We start from the raw sequence: 14,611 nt of genomic DNA on the forward strand, positions 1-14,611 counted from the left end.
GGACGGAGAAAGTCTTCATGGGAGTACTTTCTGTCCATTCCTGCCGACTGATCGTGTAGCTGGTGGCTTTGCCCCCTGAAGCAAGAGTCTGACGGTTTGTTGCACAGCAGGACGGGGAAATGGCGATGCTACCTTGACACTGGGCGATTTCACAACCTCAGAGCTGAATCTGATATCACATGTCTGCGTGGCCATGTCCTTCATGGAGCGAGGGGTAACAAGAACAGAACTGTAGGTGCCAGACAGGAGAACACAGGGTTTGCGACTAGCGAGTAACTTGTGAGCTACTGGGCAAGGCACTTTTTCCTTCACCCAAATCTCTTGGACAGCAACTCATCAAGATACATGGGATAATCCCAAGAGGTGGCGGCATGGCCGCTATTGCAGTTGATACAGTGGAGAGGAGGAGGTGGACAATAACCTTCGTGTGCATCCCAGTCACAGGAGACACATCTGGCTGGGCGTCAACAAGATGTTCTAGTGTGGTTAAAACGATGACACTGGTAGCAGCGCATCGGGTTCGGAATGTACGGTCAGACTCTGATAATTTCATAGCCTGCTGTCATCTTGGACGGCAGTACCACTCAATCAAAGGTGTGGGAAAGAGTGTGGATGGGCACTAAGGAGGAATCTACCTTTTCCACTACACAATGGACGACAATGACACCCTGTTCAGAGAGATAAGACTGGATTTCGGCTTCTGTTAGACCATCGAGCAGCCTGGTGTTAATTACACCACGAGAAGAATTCAAAGTTCTATGGACCTCGACACGAACAGGGTAGTCTTGGAGAAGCGAGGCAACAAGCTGTTGCTGTGCTTGAGAATCTGAAGTGGTCTCCAAAAGCGAAGTGCCATTCCGTAAATGGGAGCAGGATTTCACAGAGCCGGCAATTGCATCAACACCTTTCTGAATAATAAACACGGACTGACCGTGGTGAAGGACTGACCATCTTCAGTACGTGAGACCACGAGGAACAGTGGTGCAGTGGGTCTTTGATCCATTAGCCTCATTACATTTACGTTTCACACACATGGATTAGTAAGATGAGTGACTCATTGCGAGGAAATCCCCATGATTGCCAGCATCTCCTATGGCGCACTGCTTCCAACTGGGGGCTCCATTCACAAGGGGGTGCACCCGCCTTAGGTGATTGTTCACACCTCAGGTCCCACCTCTCAAACACCTGACGGTGGGACCAATCAGCAATTTGGAAAGGTTGCAGTTCAGGCAATCACCCCACACTGGGCCTAGCCTGTACCAGGGAGTACATGCGAATCCTGCCTGTCAACCTGGGGCTGGGAATTACGCTTTACCCAGTCACCTGTTACGCATCAGACGCATGGGCCAGCCTTCAGGAAGGAGGAAGAAGAAAAAGAGGAACCTCAAACGCCAAAACAGAGGAATGAGAGGAGAAGTGAAACACAGAAAGGAAAAGAACGAAAAACAAAGAGAGAGTGTTTTTACGTCAGCAACAGACATTCCCAATAACATCCCAGAGATGTTCCCCAAGGGAGGGGAAAAAGAATAGCAAGAGGCTAGACATACAGCACAGAAGGGAAAAAAATGCTGCAAAGGCTGGGGCCCCGTGGTAGCCAACTGATGCTCAAATTGCTGCTGCAAATGCAAAAAGATGCGACAGAGACACATGGAAAACATGGTCTTCCCCCTCTTTAGTGCCATGCGGCCCTCTTGAGCCCAACTTTCTTGTGGCCATACACTCTTGTGACCACCAATACCAGCAATAATGTACAGGGCTACATTCCTGCCAAGTCTTTCAACAATATCACAAAAGGAACATCCAGATTCTCCTAGCCCTACTACACAACCTCATCCACCCTCAGTGAAGTGCTGATAATGGCTTCTTTGCCACTTTAAAGTCATTCTTCACTAATATCAATTTGCCTCATCCAATCTCAGAGGTAACTAATGCTCACGACCTTTACAGTGTGTATTTAAAGCGAATGTGATTTGCATCCTCACAGTGGCACTATTAGCGCCACTCTAATGTGACTACTGTGGAATATGAATAGAATCTTCCACATGTAGAAACATGCCTATCAACTCTCATTTATGTTGCACAACTTCTCACTGGTGTTGCTACCTTTTTTTTTAAAAAAAAAAAAAAAAAAAAAAAGGATAATTGCTTGGCACCTCCCTAAGAGGCAGTCTCCACTTCTTCCAATCTGATTATTTAAGTGAAGACCAGATATGTTTAAAACACAAAGAAATGACAATTGGAAGGTATACAAGTATACCAAATAGGTTAATAAGTGATGGTACTGATCCCTCATTGTACACAAAACCGGTCAGAGACCTGTTGCACAAGCAATGAAAAAAGCATGTCAAATTTAAAAAGGACATAAAATCTTCCAGACTGGCAAAATTTTACAGAAGTTCGAAATTTATTGTGATCTTCAATGTGAGATAGTTTTAATAGTTTCCACAATGTAACTGTCTCAAAATATAGCAGGAAACCCAACAAGATTCTGGTTGTATGTAAAATCACCAGCAGGAAGGCACAATAAACACCTTTCACCAAAGAAGGCAAAGTAAATACACCAGAATTCAAATTGAGAGCTACAGTCAACAGGAGTAACTTAGCAACATAGACACCCTCGGAGTAGCGAAGCAGCTTATATCACTTAATTAAGGCAAGGCCTCCAGTCCAGATTCTATACCTGTTGTGTCCCTTCAGAGTATGCTGATACAACAGCTTCATACTTTGCAACTGTACAATCATATACAACCGCCCGTGTGTCAGAATATTTGTACCTAAAGACTGTGTTGCAGGTGTACACACACACACACACACACACACACACACACACACAAAAACTGCTGGAGTTTGCAGTCATGTGTATGTGTATGTGAGGTGTACTTACTTTGTGTACAAACTGCCAACGCCAGCATCCTGCTGGAGTTTGCAGTCATGTGTATGTGAGGTGTACTTACTGTGTGTGTGTGTGTGTGTGTGTGTGTGTTTACTGATGAAAGCTGTGGCCAAAACCTCCATGTAAGTGTCTTAATTGTGCCTGTCTGCAACTTAACGTGTCTTCTTTATGGTAAGTAGCAATCTATCTTTTCCTAGATTGTTTAGAGAATATGCTGAATGAAACAATATCAACCATTAATGTATATTGAGGGAATGCATAAACATACAAAGGGAAAAAACCAAGAGTATAAAGGTGACATAGTAGAAATTTATGCTGGGTAGACATAAATCAACTTAAGAGGGCAGACTGTACAACAGATAACAACATACAGAAAATCAGAAAATCGTTCAGTGATTCCAAGATTTCTTTTAACGTATGTACAGCTTGAAAGAAAAATAAGAACAGCAGCTAGCTAATGACCTGCAGCGACAAAGTTCACTTTCTGTCAGTGCAGTGAAGTGTTACATGTAATGTGTATGAGTGCAGTTTTGCTATAATCGTGGTTTTCAGTTTACTTTCAGTGCTAGCAGCTGGAGGGACGCTGAAATCAGCACTGAACATTTCACAGCTACCTATGAGCGTACATATTGTTTTGAGATATAATAGTTCTTTTGCTATTTCTAGCCAATTATTAATCTCTTGTAGTTATGTCTAGCAAAAATAATGCTCTTCTCGGAGATACATTTATCTATGTAAAACTTTTTGTTTATCCGACATATATTCACCAATTCTTGTGCGCCACCTCGTTCCTTCAGCGGATGCAAATAAAGTTTTGTTCTGCAACTCCACAGTGAAAATTTCTTGTGCCCTCAGGCTATTAACAAACCAATTGTCATTGATACATCAGTAATGGTCAAAGATCTATACAATGCCATTTGAGATACAAAGAAAGGGAAGGCACTACAAGTTGACAGAGTTTCAATAAAAATAACTGAAGAAAACTCCAGGAAAATAGTGAAAAGGAATTAGTAAAATATTCACTATTGTGGAGGAAGACAATTCCGTAAAATTGAATAACTGTGTAAATGTCTTACTTCACAGGAGAGAAAACACAGAAAAAGACTAACTACAGACTTATGAACCACCTCTTCATTATGTACATGATATTCAATAAATTTAGCACCAACTATCTAAAAAATATTGGATTTTAAATAGGCAAAGGAGCACACAGGCTTCAAAGGTAGATGTAGTACAATGAACATTTTGCAAGTTGATGAATCACCATTTGGGCTGAGATTAATGATTACTTGGAAAGGTAGGAGTCAATTTCAAGAAAATATGTGTTAACTGCCTTGAGACAAAAAGATATGATTCCACGTATGTTAGTGTGCAAAAGAAATGTATGTATCACTGCTCAAGAACCCATTAGATGTCACTGGGATAGTGGGATGTTCACAATTTAAAATATAAATAGGCACTAGATTCCACACCACCAACACTATTTTCAGCATTCTAAATTAACAGACAGGCTGAAAATAGATCTGGAAAAACAATTGTAACAAAACAAAAAGAATGTACAAGCAAGACATTGAAAAGAAGAAAATTTTACAAGTTAATTATTAAGCCATATAACTAGTTGAAAAGTTCTTGTACTTGGGCAGCTGAAGACAACCTGCCGCATAAGTAAATGAAAGAGTAAACATGGCCTGGACTAAACCGTAACTAAACTGACAGTGAGGCCTCAACTTTTATTAAAAATAATTGAAATAACTGAGGATTCTTCAGTGAGCTACAGAAAGATGCTTCCTGAGAATCCTAATTGAAGAAAACAAACTAACTGAACAAGACCAGGCTAGTGTGTAAGGTTCAATTATAGTGAAGCATACATAGTTTGGTGGATACATAGCAGATGCAAGAAGGAAGTTCTTTTCTGTTTCCACGAATGGCTATGTAGATACCTCGTGGAAAATATGTAGACAACATTAGAAAAGTGGTGGCACATTATGGACACATAATAACTCTAGACCACAATCCATGGCGAATTCTCGATGTGGTCTTTATATAGAAGTGGATGGCAAATGACTGTTTCAATTAGAAAAGCAATACCATATCAGTCACGTGCCAACTACTTGTGGCAATCCAATGGGAGGGTTTGGGCTTGGCGAATATCAGGAGAACATTATCTGCCATCATGTCGAGTGACATCAGTGTAGTACAGAGTTTCACAGTATGGGGTAAGTTTTATTTTATGGTTAGGATGTGGTTCCCGTACTACTCTTAAGAAAATGCTAAATGAGGAAGGATATGAACACATTTTATAGCACTCTGTACCGCTTGCTGCTGAGGAATAGTTCAGAGATGGTGACTGTATCAGCGCGATAATGCACTCTGTCAAAGCAAATCCTGTGAGGTAATGGTTTATTGACAATAATATTGATGAAGTGGACTGGATTACCCCGAGTCCTGACCTGAACCCAAATGGGAACAGTTAGATCATCATCTTCACTCCAGAGCCCAGCATCCAACATCAAAACACCATGGGTTGTGATTCCTTCACTGACATTCAGACACCTCATCGAAAGAGTCCCCAGCAGAGTTCATGCTGTCATAAAAGTGAAGGTGATCAGACAATGTATTAATGTCCACTAAGAAATTTTTGGATACTTCTGAACACATACTATGCCTTTTAGTGGCATGATATAATATTAAAGCAGCAATATAATTTTTAAAATCAATAATAATGCGAAACGAAGTAACATTCTGTTTTACTGACCTCTTGATGGAACATTGCCCCAGTTTGCAACAGAACTGCCTCTACCAGCAACTTTCAGTGGAGTTTGTCCTAAAATAAGACTGCTACTACTGCTGACATTGCTGCTGCTGCTGTTGTCGTTGCTGTTGCTGTTGCTCTTGCTAATACTACTTGAACTGCCTGGAAAAGAACAGACAACACGTTTTATTGTAACATAATACAAGAATAAATAACTGAATTCCGATACAAAACAAAATTGTGTCTCTATTACTTGCACAAGAGGTTCGTGTACATTCATGAACAGTTAAAAACTCCACAACCATTGTTAAAAGATGGCAAGTCCCAGATGGAATAACTACATTATGGAAAAGATTGCTATTCACTGGTCTGACAGAGCAGCAATCAGGTATGGATGGTGGGAGTAAGGAGGTAGCATGAGGCAGGGAAGAAGAAGGGTAGCAGTGTACAGCTGGCAGAAGATACTAGTGCTGCTTGGCAGAGCATGCAGGGACATGGGTATGGTAGGGGCGCTGGGGCGAGATACGGCTGTTAGGTGCTGCATCAGGGAGCTCTGCTATGGGAGGGTGAGGAGGAGGGAAGAAAGAGAATTACAGAAGAGGAAAGGACTTGTAGGTGTTTTGGCATGACTGACATACATAGTACTAGAGCGGGAGCACAAAAGGGGTAGGTAGATAAAAGGCAAGCGTTAGCAAAGTTTTAGATCAAGGGGTTACAGAAACAATTATTGTAGGCTGAATGCTCATGTGCGGAACTCAGAAAAGCTGGTGTTGATAGGAAGAAGCCACATGACACAGGTTGTGGAGCAGTTGCTGAAGTTAAGCATATCATTACATGCAAAATGTTCAGCAACTGGTTGGTCCAGCTGTCTCTTGGTCACAGCTAGGCAGTGGCAAATCATGCAGACAGACAGTAGTTGTCATGCCCACACAGAAAGTGGCATATAGTTGCAGCTTAGTTGTATCATCAAATGGCTGCTTTCACAGGTCACCTTGCCTCTGATGGGGTAGGAGATGCCTGTGAAAGGGCTGGAGCAAGTGGTCATTGGAGAATGTATGGGATTGGTCTTGCATCTAGGTCTATTGCAGTGATACGAAGCATGAAGTAAGGGGTTAGAGGATAGGAGAAGAGGTGTAATAGGAATGGAAGAGGATATTGTGTAGATTCAGTGGGCAGCGGAATACCACTGTGGGATGGGTGAGGAAAATTATACTCATTTCAAGGCATAGAGACAGGCAGCCAAAACCATTGCGGAGAATGTGATTCAGTTCCTCCAGTCCTGAATGGTACTGAGTCACGAGAGGAGTGCTCCTTTATGGTCAGACAATGGTGGTGGTTGAGAGGTGGTAGGTGAGTGGGCAGAAAGGCACATATCTGCTTATGTACAATATTGGGAAGGTAATTTCAGTCTGCAGAAGTCTCCATGACACCCTTCACATATTTGGAGAGGGACTGCTCATCACCACAGATGCAACGGCATGTCCGTATGAACAGCCATTGTCTAACTGTGGCCAAGAGAGAGATGGATCACATAGTTGTTGAACTTGCACTCAACATGATGGGCTTCGAACATCCCTCGTCTAGAGCTGATGATGTTTCGCACTCATACAACCTTCTGGGACTATTTAAAAAAAATTACTAGTGTGACAGAAGTAAAGGGAAATAAAATACAGACTGACAAGAGCTTTTTAAATAGCTGTTTATCATTATTGCTTGCAAAATGTTCTCTACAACAACAGACACATTTGCTTTTCTCAATCACAGAGAAAAAGTTCTACTATTCCTCTAGCTAAAAATTACATGAATGACCAGCTGACTGAACATCTCTCAATGATAACTAAATAAATTCTATTATAATGCTGATTAAAAAAACATCATCGATTCCTGTCACTAAAGGCTAGTTGAACTGAGATATTACAGTGCAGAATAACATTTTCAGCAGCAGCAGAAATGTTGCAGCTACGTCAGAACAACACAAAGAGCTAAAGAAGTCATTTGGATTGGTCTGACGCAGAAGCAACATGTCCACTGCCGCAGAAAACAAATTACTGAATAACTATCAATGGCTAATGCTATTTTGTTTCAGCTCTTCTGGAGGAGTGCTACAGTACTGTGATGTCTGGATTTCGATGTGTATCAGGACTGCAATGAGTACCTGGAAAAAAAGAGATTCTATACAATCACATTGTTCATGTGATAAACTTTTTGGCTACCCATCATACAAAAGTAAAACTGGGACAACAAGCAGCCCAGATAAAAAAAAAAAAGTATTGAAGCTTTTGAAATGTGGCACTGCATAACATTGCTGGAGGCATATTGTATCGCTTCTGGCAGGGGGGTTACCTTCATGGTCTCGGATGTTATCGAATGTAGCATATGTTAAAATTGAGAAGTAAGTAAGAAACATGTATTTTTTTGTTTCCTCCAAAAAAATTCCTGCCCCGAGATACAGGCCTCCAAAGATAACACTGTGAACACCATTTCGAAGATGCAAATTTCGGAAAATTTTTTAAAAATGCTTTATTTCTGTAGCAGTTCTAGATATTTCGTTAGAGATTTTTTTATTTCAAAGAGAACTGCTTTATGATTAAAATGATATCCTCTGTTTGAACAGATCTGTCCAAGTTCTTTTACTGTCACCTTTTGAATTTTTTTTTTATTTACAGATTTTTTAATTTATTTTTTTATTTATTTTCCAGAAATGCCAATCCAGAAAAGTTAACATTTTTTCTGTTGATTAGCACCATTTAGTAATCTTGTAAAGGAGATCTTCCACTTTCAAGTAGGACAGGTTTTATTTTAAGGAATCATCTTTTTTTTTAACTTTCAACGGTAACCTAGGTCTTCACTGAAGTGGTTTCTTACCAATTTCTTTGTTACAATGTCTAACAGTATCAGCAACAAGAGAAGCGGCGCAAAACTAGATTGCGAACTTCACACTTCTCTTATTACAGTTGACTTACTTGAAATATTTAGCCGATCTTTTTCTCTGAATATGCGGCTGCGTCAATCTCCACAACTTTTTCTCCAAAGAAATAGTGCAGGTTAGAGGAACTAAAAAATATCTCTCTCTCGCTCTCTCTCTCTCTCTCTCTCTCTCACACACACACTTGAAATAACTCCATACTCGCATACTTTCGGTTAAGTTCAGGTATATTTTCATCTCCACAAGTTTCACATAAACATACAAATTCTTGCAAGTCAACTATGACGATACCCGTTAGATGCTATAAAAATAATTACATTGTGGTGGGTTTCATAACCACCAGAAATTCAAAAACAGGTCTTTCTTCTCGCAAGTCTAACACCAACATTAAGAAAAAGTCTCTAGACAAAACATGTTTCAGTTATTCATAACAATTACAATCATTACACTGTCAAAGAATAATGCGTACTCGCTCCTTGTACATCACATACAGCTTCTATGACGCGAGCAGCAAACACTTGCCAGCATCGCTCATCTGATGCAGCTCCTGTCCTCCCAGGACCAAAGTCCATCCTGCACACACAGACATGTGTTGCGCAGTAAATAGGCTCACTCTCACACATATCTTTAAAATATTGTGTGTTCGAGGCAGCAGAAGGTCGAGTGGTTCCAGAATTTACGTGTAAATTCTTGAAGCACTACAAATGTTTATTTCTATTGTCTTTGTTGCAGTTATTTCTTTTCACTTTCATTGTTGTAGATATTTCTTTTCACTTTGATGATGTTCCTTGTTAGTTTCTTTGTCATGGTTGTTCATTGCCAGTTTCTGTACTGTAGTTGTTCAGTGCTAATGTGTTTACTGAAGAGGCTACTAAGAAATCTGAGACCATCCAGTGAGTTCTGTTTTTTCATGAGGAACTTGCTAAATGACACAGTTGCAGTGTGTTTTGTGAAAAGGACTGTTTTAAATGTCTTCTGGCTGGGGCCACAGGAGAGTGAAGTGTGCTGACTATTTGCATATACATAAAAGAGCGACACACAAAAACAGACTTTGTTCAGGTTGGGAATAGGTGTTCTAATTACAAGACTGTTTCAAAGTGAAGATGTTTCCAGTGGTGACTTTTTGTGTTTTAAATGTTTTGACAGAACAACAGCGATAGTATCTGAACAAGGTGAAGCCTCCCATGGTGCAGATGCTGCAGATTTTGCATCAATAGAGGAAGAATTAAACACCCTGAATGAGTCAACTACAGAGGTAGGTGTCAGTCCTGTTAAGAAACCGTGGTCAGTGAAGTCGAGTCATAAGCTCTATGCATCTAGAAGGCACAGAGAAATTACCAAAGCTATGGATGAATACATTACACCAAAACTGACCACACTCTTCAAAGTAGAAATTCCATCTTCAGAAAAAAATGAACCAAAGCACTCCTGCACCTCTTTCCAGGAATTTTTCACAAATATCAATTCAGCTATTGAATATTGTGCATCCCACAGTGAAAATGTGCTACAGGGTGTATACACAGACAAGGAAAAAAAAAAAAATCCCGGGTTTTTCCCGGATTTCCTGGTTAAAAATACACTTTCTCCCGGGTGAAAACACACTTTTTCCATGTTAAGCGACAGTGTATTTTCCCTCGGAACTGCAAAATTTATCAATCCTTTGAATTGTTATGGTTTTAGCCACGGGTGTAGAATTTCCTGGCACTTTAGAAAATGAAACTCAGGTAAAAAGTCACGTTTTGAAAATATCTTTGATGTGCAGGCAACATGCACGCTACATATTTTCTTATTACCGAATCATTGAAATTGAGATTGCGATGCGCTTTTGGAAGCCAGTCATAACAGGCGACACCCCACTTGCGCAGCTTCATACAGCATTCTTCTATCGCACGTCAGTGTATTTTGCTCTGTGGAATTGAAACGTGTATATTTTGTAATGGATACCATCAAACTATATTCAGAATAATGGAAACTGAAATATCCTGTGGTGCTCTCCTGCTCCCAGTCAGCCGGTTTGACAGCCTTGCCCCTCTTAAAAAGAAATCTCAGAATTAGTGGATGGGATTATTGTAATTGGAAGAACAAGAACTCTTCAGAAAATTTGCACTCTTTATTGCCTTTTAGCTAATAACATGCTGTTTTGTGTGACATAAAATTAAATATACGATACAAAAAACCAATAAAGATAAGAGGCAAGCAAGAAAGTACACATTTCTTCAATCCTTAGCACCTAGCACTTGTTTCTCTCTAATCTTGCTACAGCTTTACATGGCGTGCTTTCATTTCTGCGAAAGAATCTATTACCTCATCAAAGTTCGTCAAACGTTTTGCTACATGAAAAATCAAAATGTCGTTATCTAATACTGAAAAAGCTGTTAATGCAAATAATACCCAAGACTGGTGTGGTTTCTCGACCTGATTACGTCTATTTTGTCACTGTCTGCTAGATAAAACAAAATAGGCCTTTCTAATATTGCAGCACTTTTGTAACACACACCAAATAAACGGGACTGTTTCGGCACAAATGGTCATTTTTATAACACGACAAAATATAATTCACGAAGTACCAATATTGAATGCCTATTAGGCCTACTACAAGCAAAAAGCTTTATGTTAGGAAATAGTTTCACATGTGATTCATACGCACCAGTTTCTCAAGCATGAGATCAAAAAGTAGCATTACGAAATTTTTAGATAAATTTGAAATCGTCTTATTCTTCCGTAAGTTGTGTGATGTCCCCGTTTCTTCTACTTCCTCGTCCTAACAAACAAGCTTGTCTTCACCAATTCTGTAACTGTTCCTGCCACTGTCAAAATTTATTTGCCAATTAACTTCACTAACCCTGCCAGACTCACTGGTTTAGTTATCCCGCGATTTTTCTCCGGTTAGGCGTTGTTACATGTTCGTACAACACGTTTTCTGCATTACTTCCAGAATAGAACTTAAGCAGCTGCTACCCAGGGACTGTGTAACTGGTCCCTACTAGTGTAGCGATCTAGCCAAACATTTAGTCAAAATTTCATTTTATTGGATACACCGAGAAGATAATACGTAATCTTTCTCGCCTGTTATTCCTGTTAGTCATTTATTTCCATTCTGGTAGTCTGAATCTATAGATTTCGCTAGCAATTATAACAACACTGATCATTCGCACACCCAATCAACCACACAATAAGACAGCGATTGGCACTCATGCATTCCGCTTTAACTCTGCTCAGCTCATATAGCCCTGTCCCCGAGGAGTCTCCTGACAGAGACATTGCGTACACTACGCACGCGTTCAAAAATCAACTTATGATTCACTCATAAATCAACTTAAAATGTTTTCAAAAATGTTAAAAAAAAAACAACAGGGATACGTTTCAAAATAATATGAATGATCGATAGATCAACGTGCGCTGGATGCTAGGCGCTTTGTGAAACAAGTTTTTTCCCTCAGAAATATGAATTTGGCGTCCCCTTTTCCCGGTAGCATCTAGCTGCTTGCTGCGATTGCTTGCACAGCCAACAGCCACATTCCCGTAGCCAGAAGTGGGAGAATCTACTACTCAAACGCGACTCAACTGCACATAAGCATGAGCCCGCTCATAACTGCTAAAACGAATCTACTGTAAACAGTTGAGACTTCATGCTCATCGGAGGCAATTTGTTGTTATGAAGCATTGCACAGTCTTCCTAAAGCCTTTGACACATTTTGCTGTTGGCAGACGCTTGCATGAGCACTGTGTGTCGTTGCTGTATATGGCGCATTTCCTTTGGAATTCAAGTTATTTTCATTTTTTTCTCTCGTTTATGTTTTATTGTTGCAGTATTATTCTGCAGTAGCGGGATACAGTTAATATCCTTTGTTAGAGTATCGGTTATTACCATCAAAATTACAAAAATTTAACTGAAAACTAAAATAATGAAAAATTACCAGGTTTTTTCCGGTTTTCTCCCGGATGAAAAAATTCCCGCATTTTTCCCAGATCTCCTGGGTCGTATACACCCTGTGCTAGTTTTAACTATTATTCCAGAGACATTTTCAAAGAAAATTTTGAACTACGTTCCATCAGTATCAAAGTACATGGTACACAAATCAAGAAATACGAGGTCTGTAAAAGGAGTCTTTGGAAGACCAGATCCCTATTATGGCCATCCTCTAGAAGCACTTAAAAGTTCAAATAGTGCTGTCATTTTATCTGGTAGATAAATGGGACTGTTCTCACCAGAGTGCCAACAATAAAGACACTGTACGTCTAAAAGTTGTGAAAGTGAAGAGGCACATGACTCACAATCTTAAAGAAACTTTTGCAATTTTAAAGTGCAACTATACAACTTCACATATTGGAAGACCAAAATTTTATGCACTACGACCTAAGTGGGTAGTTACACACCCACCTAACGATGCCTGTTTGAGTGTGTACGGCACGAATGTTGAATTTTGTGTGATAACTTTGAAGAACTTAGTGGAGCATGTGACTTAAGACATCTTGGTTGGACGTGTGAAGTCATTAGTAGCCTGTGACATAAAGCGAGTGACTTGTTTGTTTCAAGAATGTGGTGACAGCCCTGGAAAGGGAGGACTGTCTTTACAGACACTTGGCCTGGAAGACATAGTAGATAGCTCTACTGAAATTACATATGTGACATGGGAGGAAAATAAACTTATTAAGAAAACTGTGACCTTTGACAGTTTCATTGATGAACTTGGTAAATGGTCAGCGAAAGCAGTAACACACCAGCTTCTGAAGAAATTGCAACAACACCACATTGCAGAAGTGAAAGAGTATATACAGGCTGAAGAACTATGTTTAATGCTTCACCGTGATTTTGCTGAGAACTGGTATGTAATTCTGCCACAAGAAGTACAAGGAAATCATTGAAGTAATAACCAGGTTTCAATTTTTACAGAAGTGACATATTTTCAAAACAAGACCACAAGTGTTGCAGAGATTATAGACACCAGGTATGAGTTAAACAAAACTGTAGTGAACTTTATGCTACCACATGGACCAGCTGCTGGATATACATTTCCAGCTGAAGGACAGCAACAATGCCATCAGTGCTCACTTCCTATTCACAATGTTTTGAAGACAGTAAGTGCACCAGTTCTATTGGTTGAACAGGAAGGCACCACTCTATATCAAAGGACGATAGTGAAGCAATGGAACATACTTTTAGTTACTGACTGGCTAATTTCAGAACAAAACAGCATGCACAGAAGTTGTATAAACTGAAACCTGTAAGTCTTTGGACCTTTCACACATATTCTGGAACCATTTAAAGTACTTGAAAATGTAGTCTCTTACTCATCTTTCAGAACCAAAATTATGTTAAATAAGGCTAGGTTTTGATTTTTACAAGCCTCTTGTGCAATAATATGGTAATAAAACAGGTTTTATGTATAGTAAAAATTTCAACTGTTTATATAACCTGTTCAACCAAAAAGTGGAAGCAATCCTTTTCAGCGAATGTAGAACTATATGGCACTAATCAACAGAAAAAAGAAAAAGAAATCAAAATTTTATGGATTGGCATTTTGAAGAAAAAAATTCCATAAATTATTAGAAAGTTCAGAACGCTATAGTAAAAGAACTTTGACAAATGTCCAAATAAAGGATTTCTTTGTAATCATATAGCAATTATCTTTCAAATAAAAGAAACCCCAACAAAATATCTAGAACTGTTCCAGAGATAAAGCATTTTAAACTTTTTCCAAAATTCTATGCGCAGTGTCCTCTTTGGAGGGCTGTATTTTTTAGCAGAATTTTTTTTTTTTTTTGGAGAAAACAAAAAAAAATGTGTGTTCCTTAGTTAGTCCTTCACTTTAACATATGCTAAATTCAATAACATCCGACACTATGAAGGTAAGATTTTTTCCTAAGCTGCCTGAATTGATATGGACTATGCGTGGAGATATGATGTTAGTTAGGACAGAGCTACTGAGTCAAGTCAGGGAGTAAAGATCTTCATAGTAGAACTTGACTAAAAGAAAGGATAAGTTGGTAGGACACATTGTGAGGCATCAATAAATAGTTAATTTGGTAGTGGAGGGAA

General features: G+C 39.5%; 1 protein-coding gene across 4 annotated transcripts in view; it reads right to left on the bottom strand.

Moving 5' to 3' along the window:
* LOC126259621 (protein maelstrom homolog) overlaps positions 1–14,611 on the bottom strand; it is a 100,760-nt gene that overhangs the window by 12,018 nt on the left and 74,131 nt on the right. For 3 of the 4 annotated variants that reach the window (XM_049956536.1, XM_049956535.1, XM_049956538.1), the window contains exon 13: positions 5,649–5,807. In XM_049956536.1, coding sequence (XP_049812493.1) covers positions 5,649–5,807 — 159 coding nt within the window. Of the gene's footprint in view, positions 1–5,346; positions 5,478–5,648; positions 5,808–14,611 lie in introns of those variants that run through there. The other variant, XM_049956539.1, reaches the window with a different exon arrangement.

The sequence above is a fragment of the Schistocerca nitens genome, chromosome 5, assembly GCF_023898315.1.
Source record: "Schistocerca nitens isolate TAMUIC-IGC-003100 chromosome 5, iqSchNite1.1, whole genome shotgun sequence".
In the NCBI taxonomy this organism is placed as follows: domain Eukaryota; kingdom Metazoa; phylum Arthropoda; class Insecta; order Orthoptera; family Acrididae; genus Schistocerca; species Schistocerca nitens.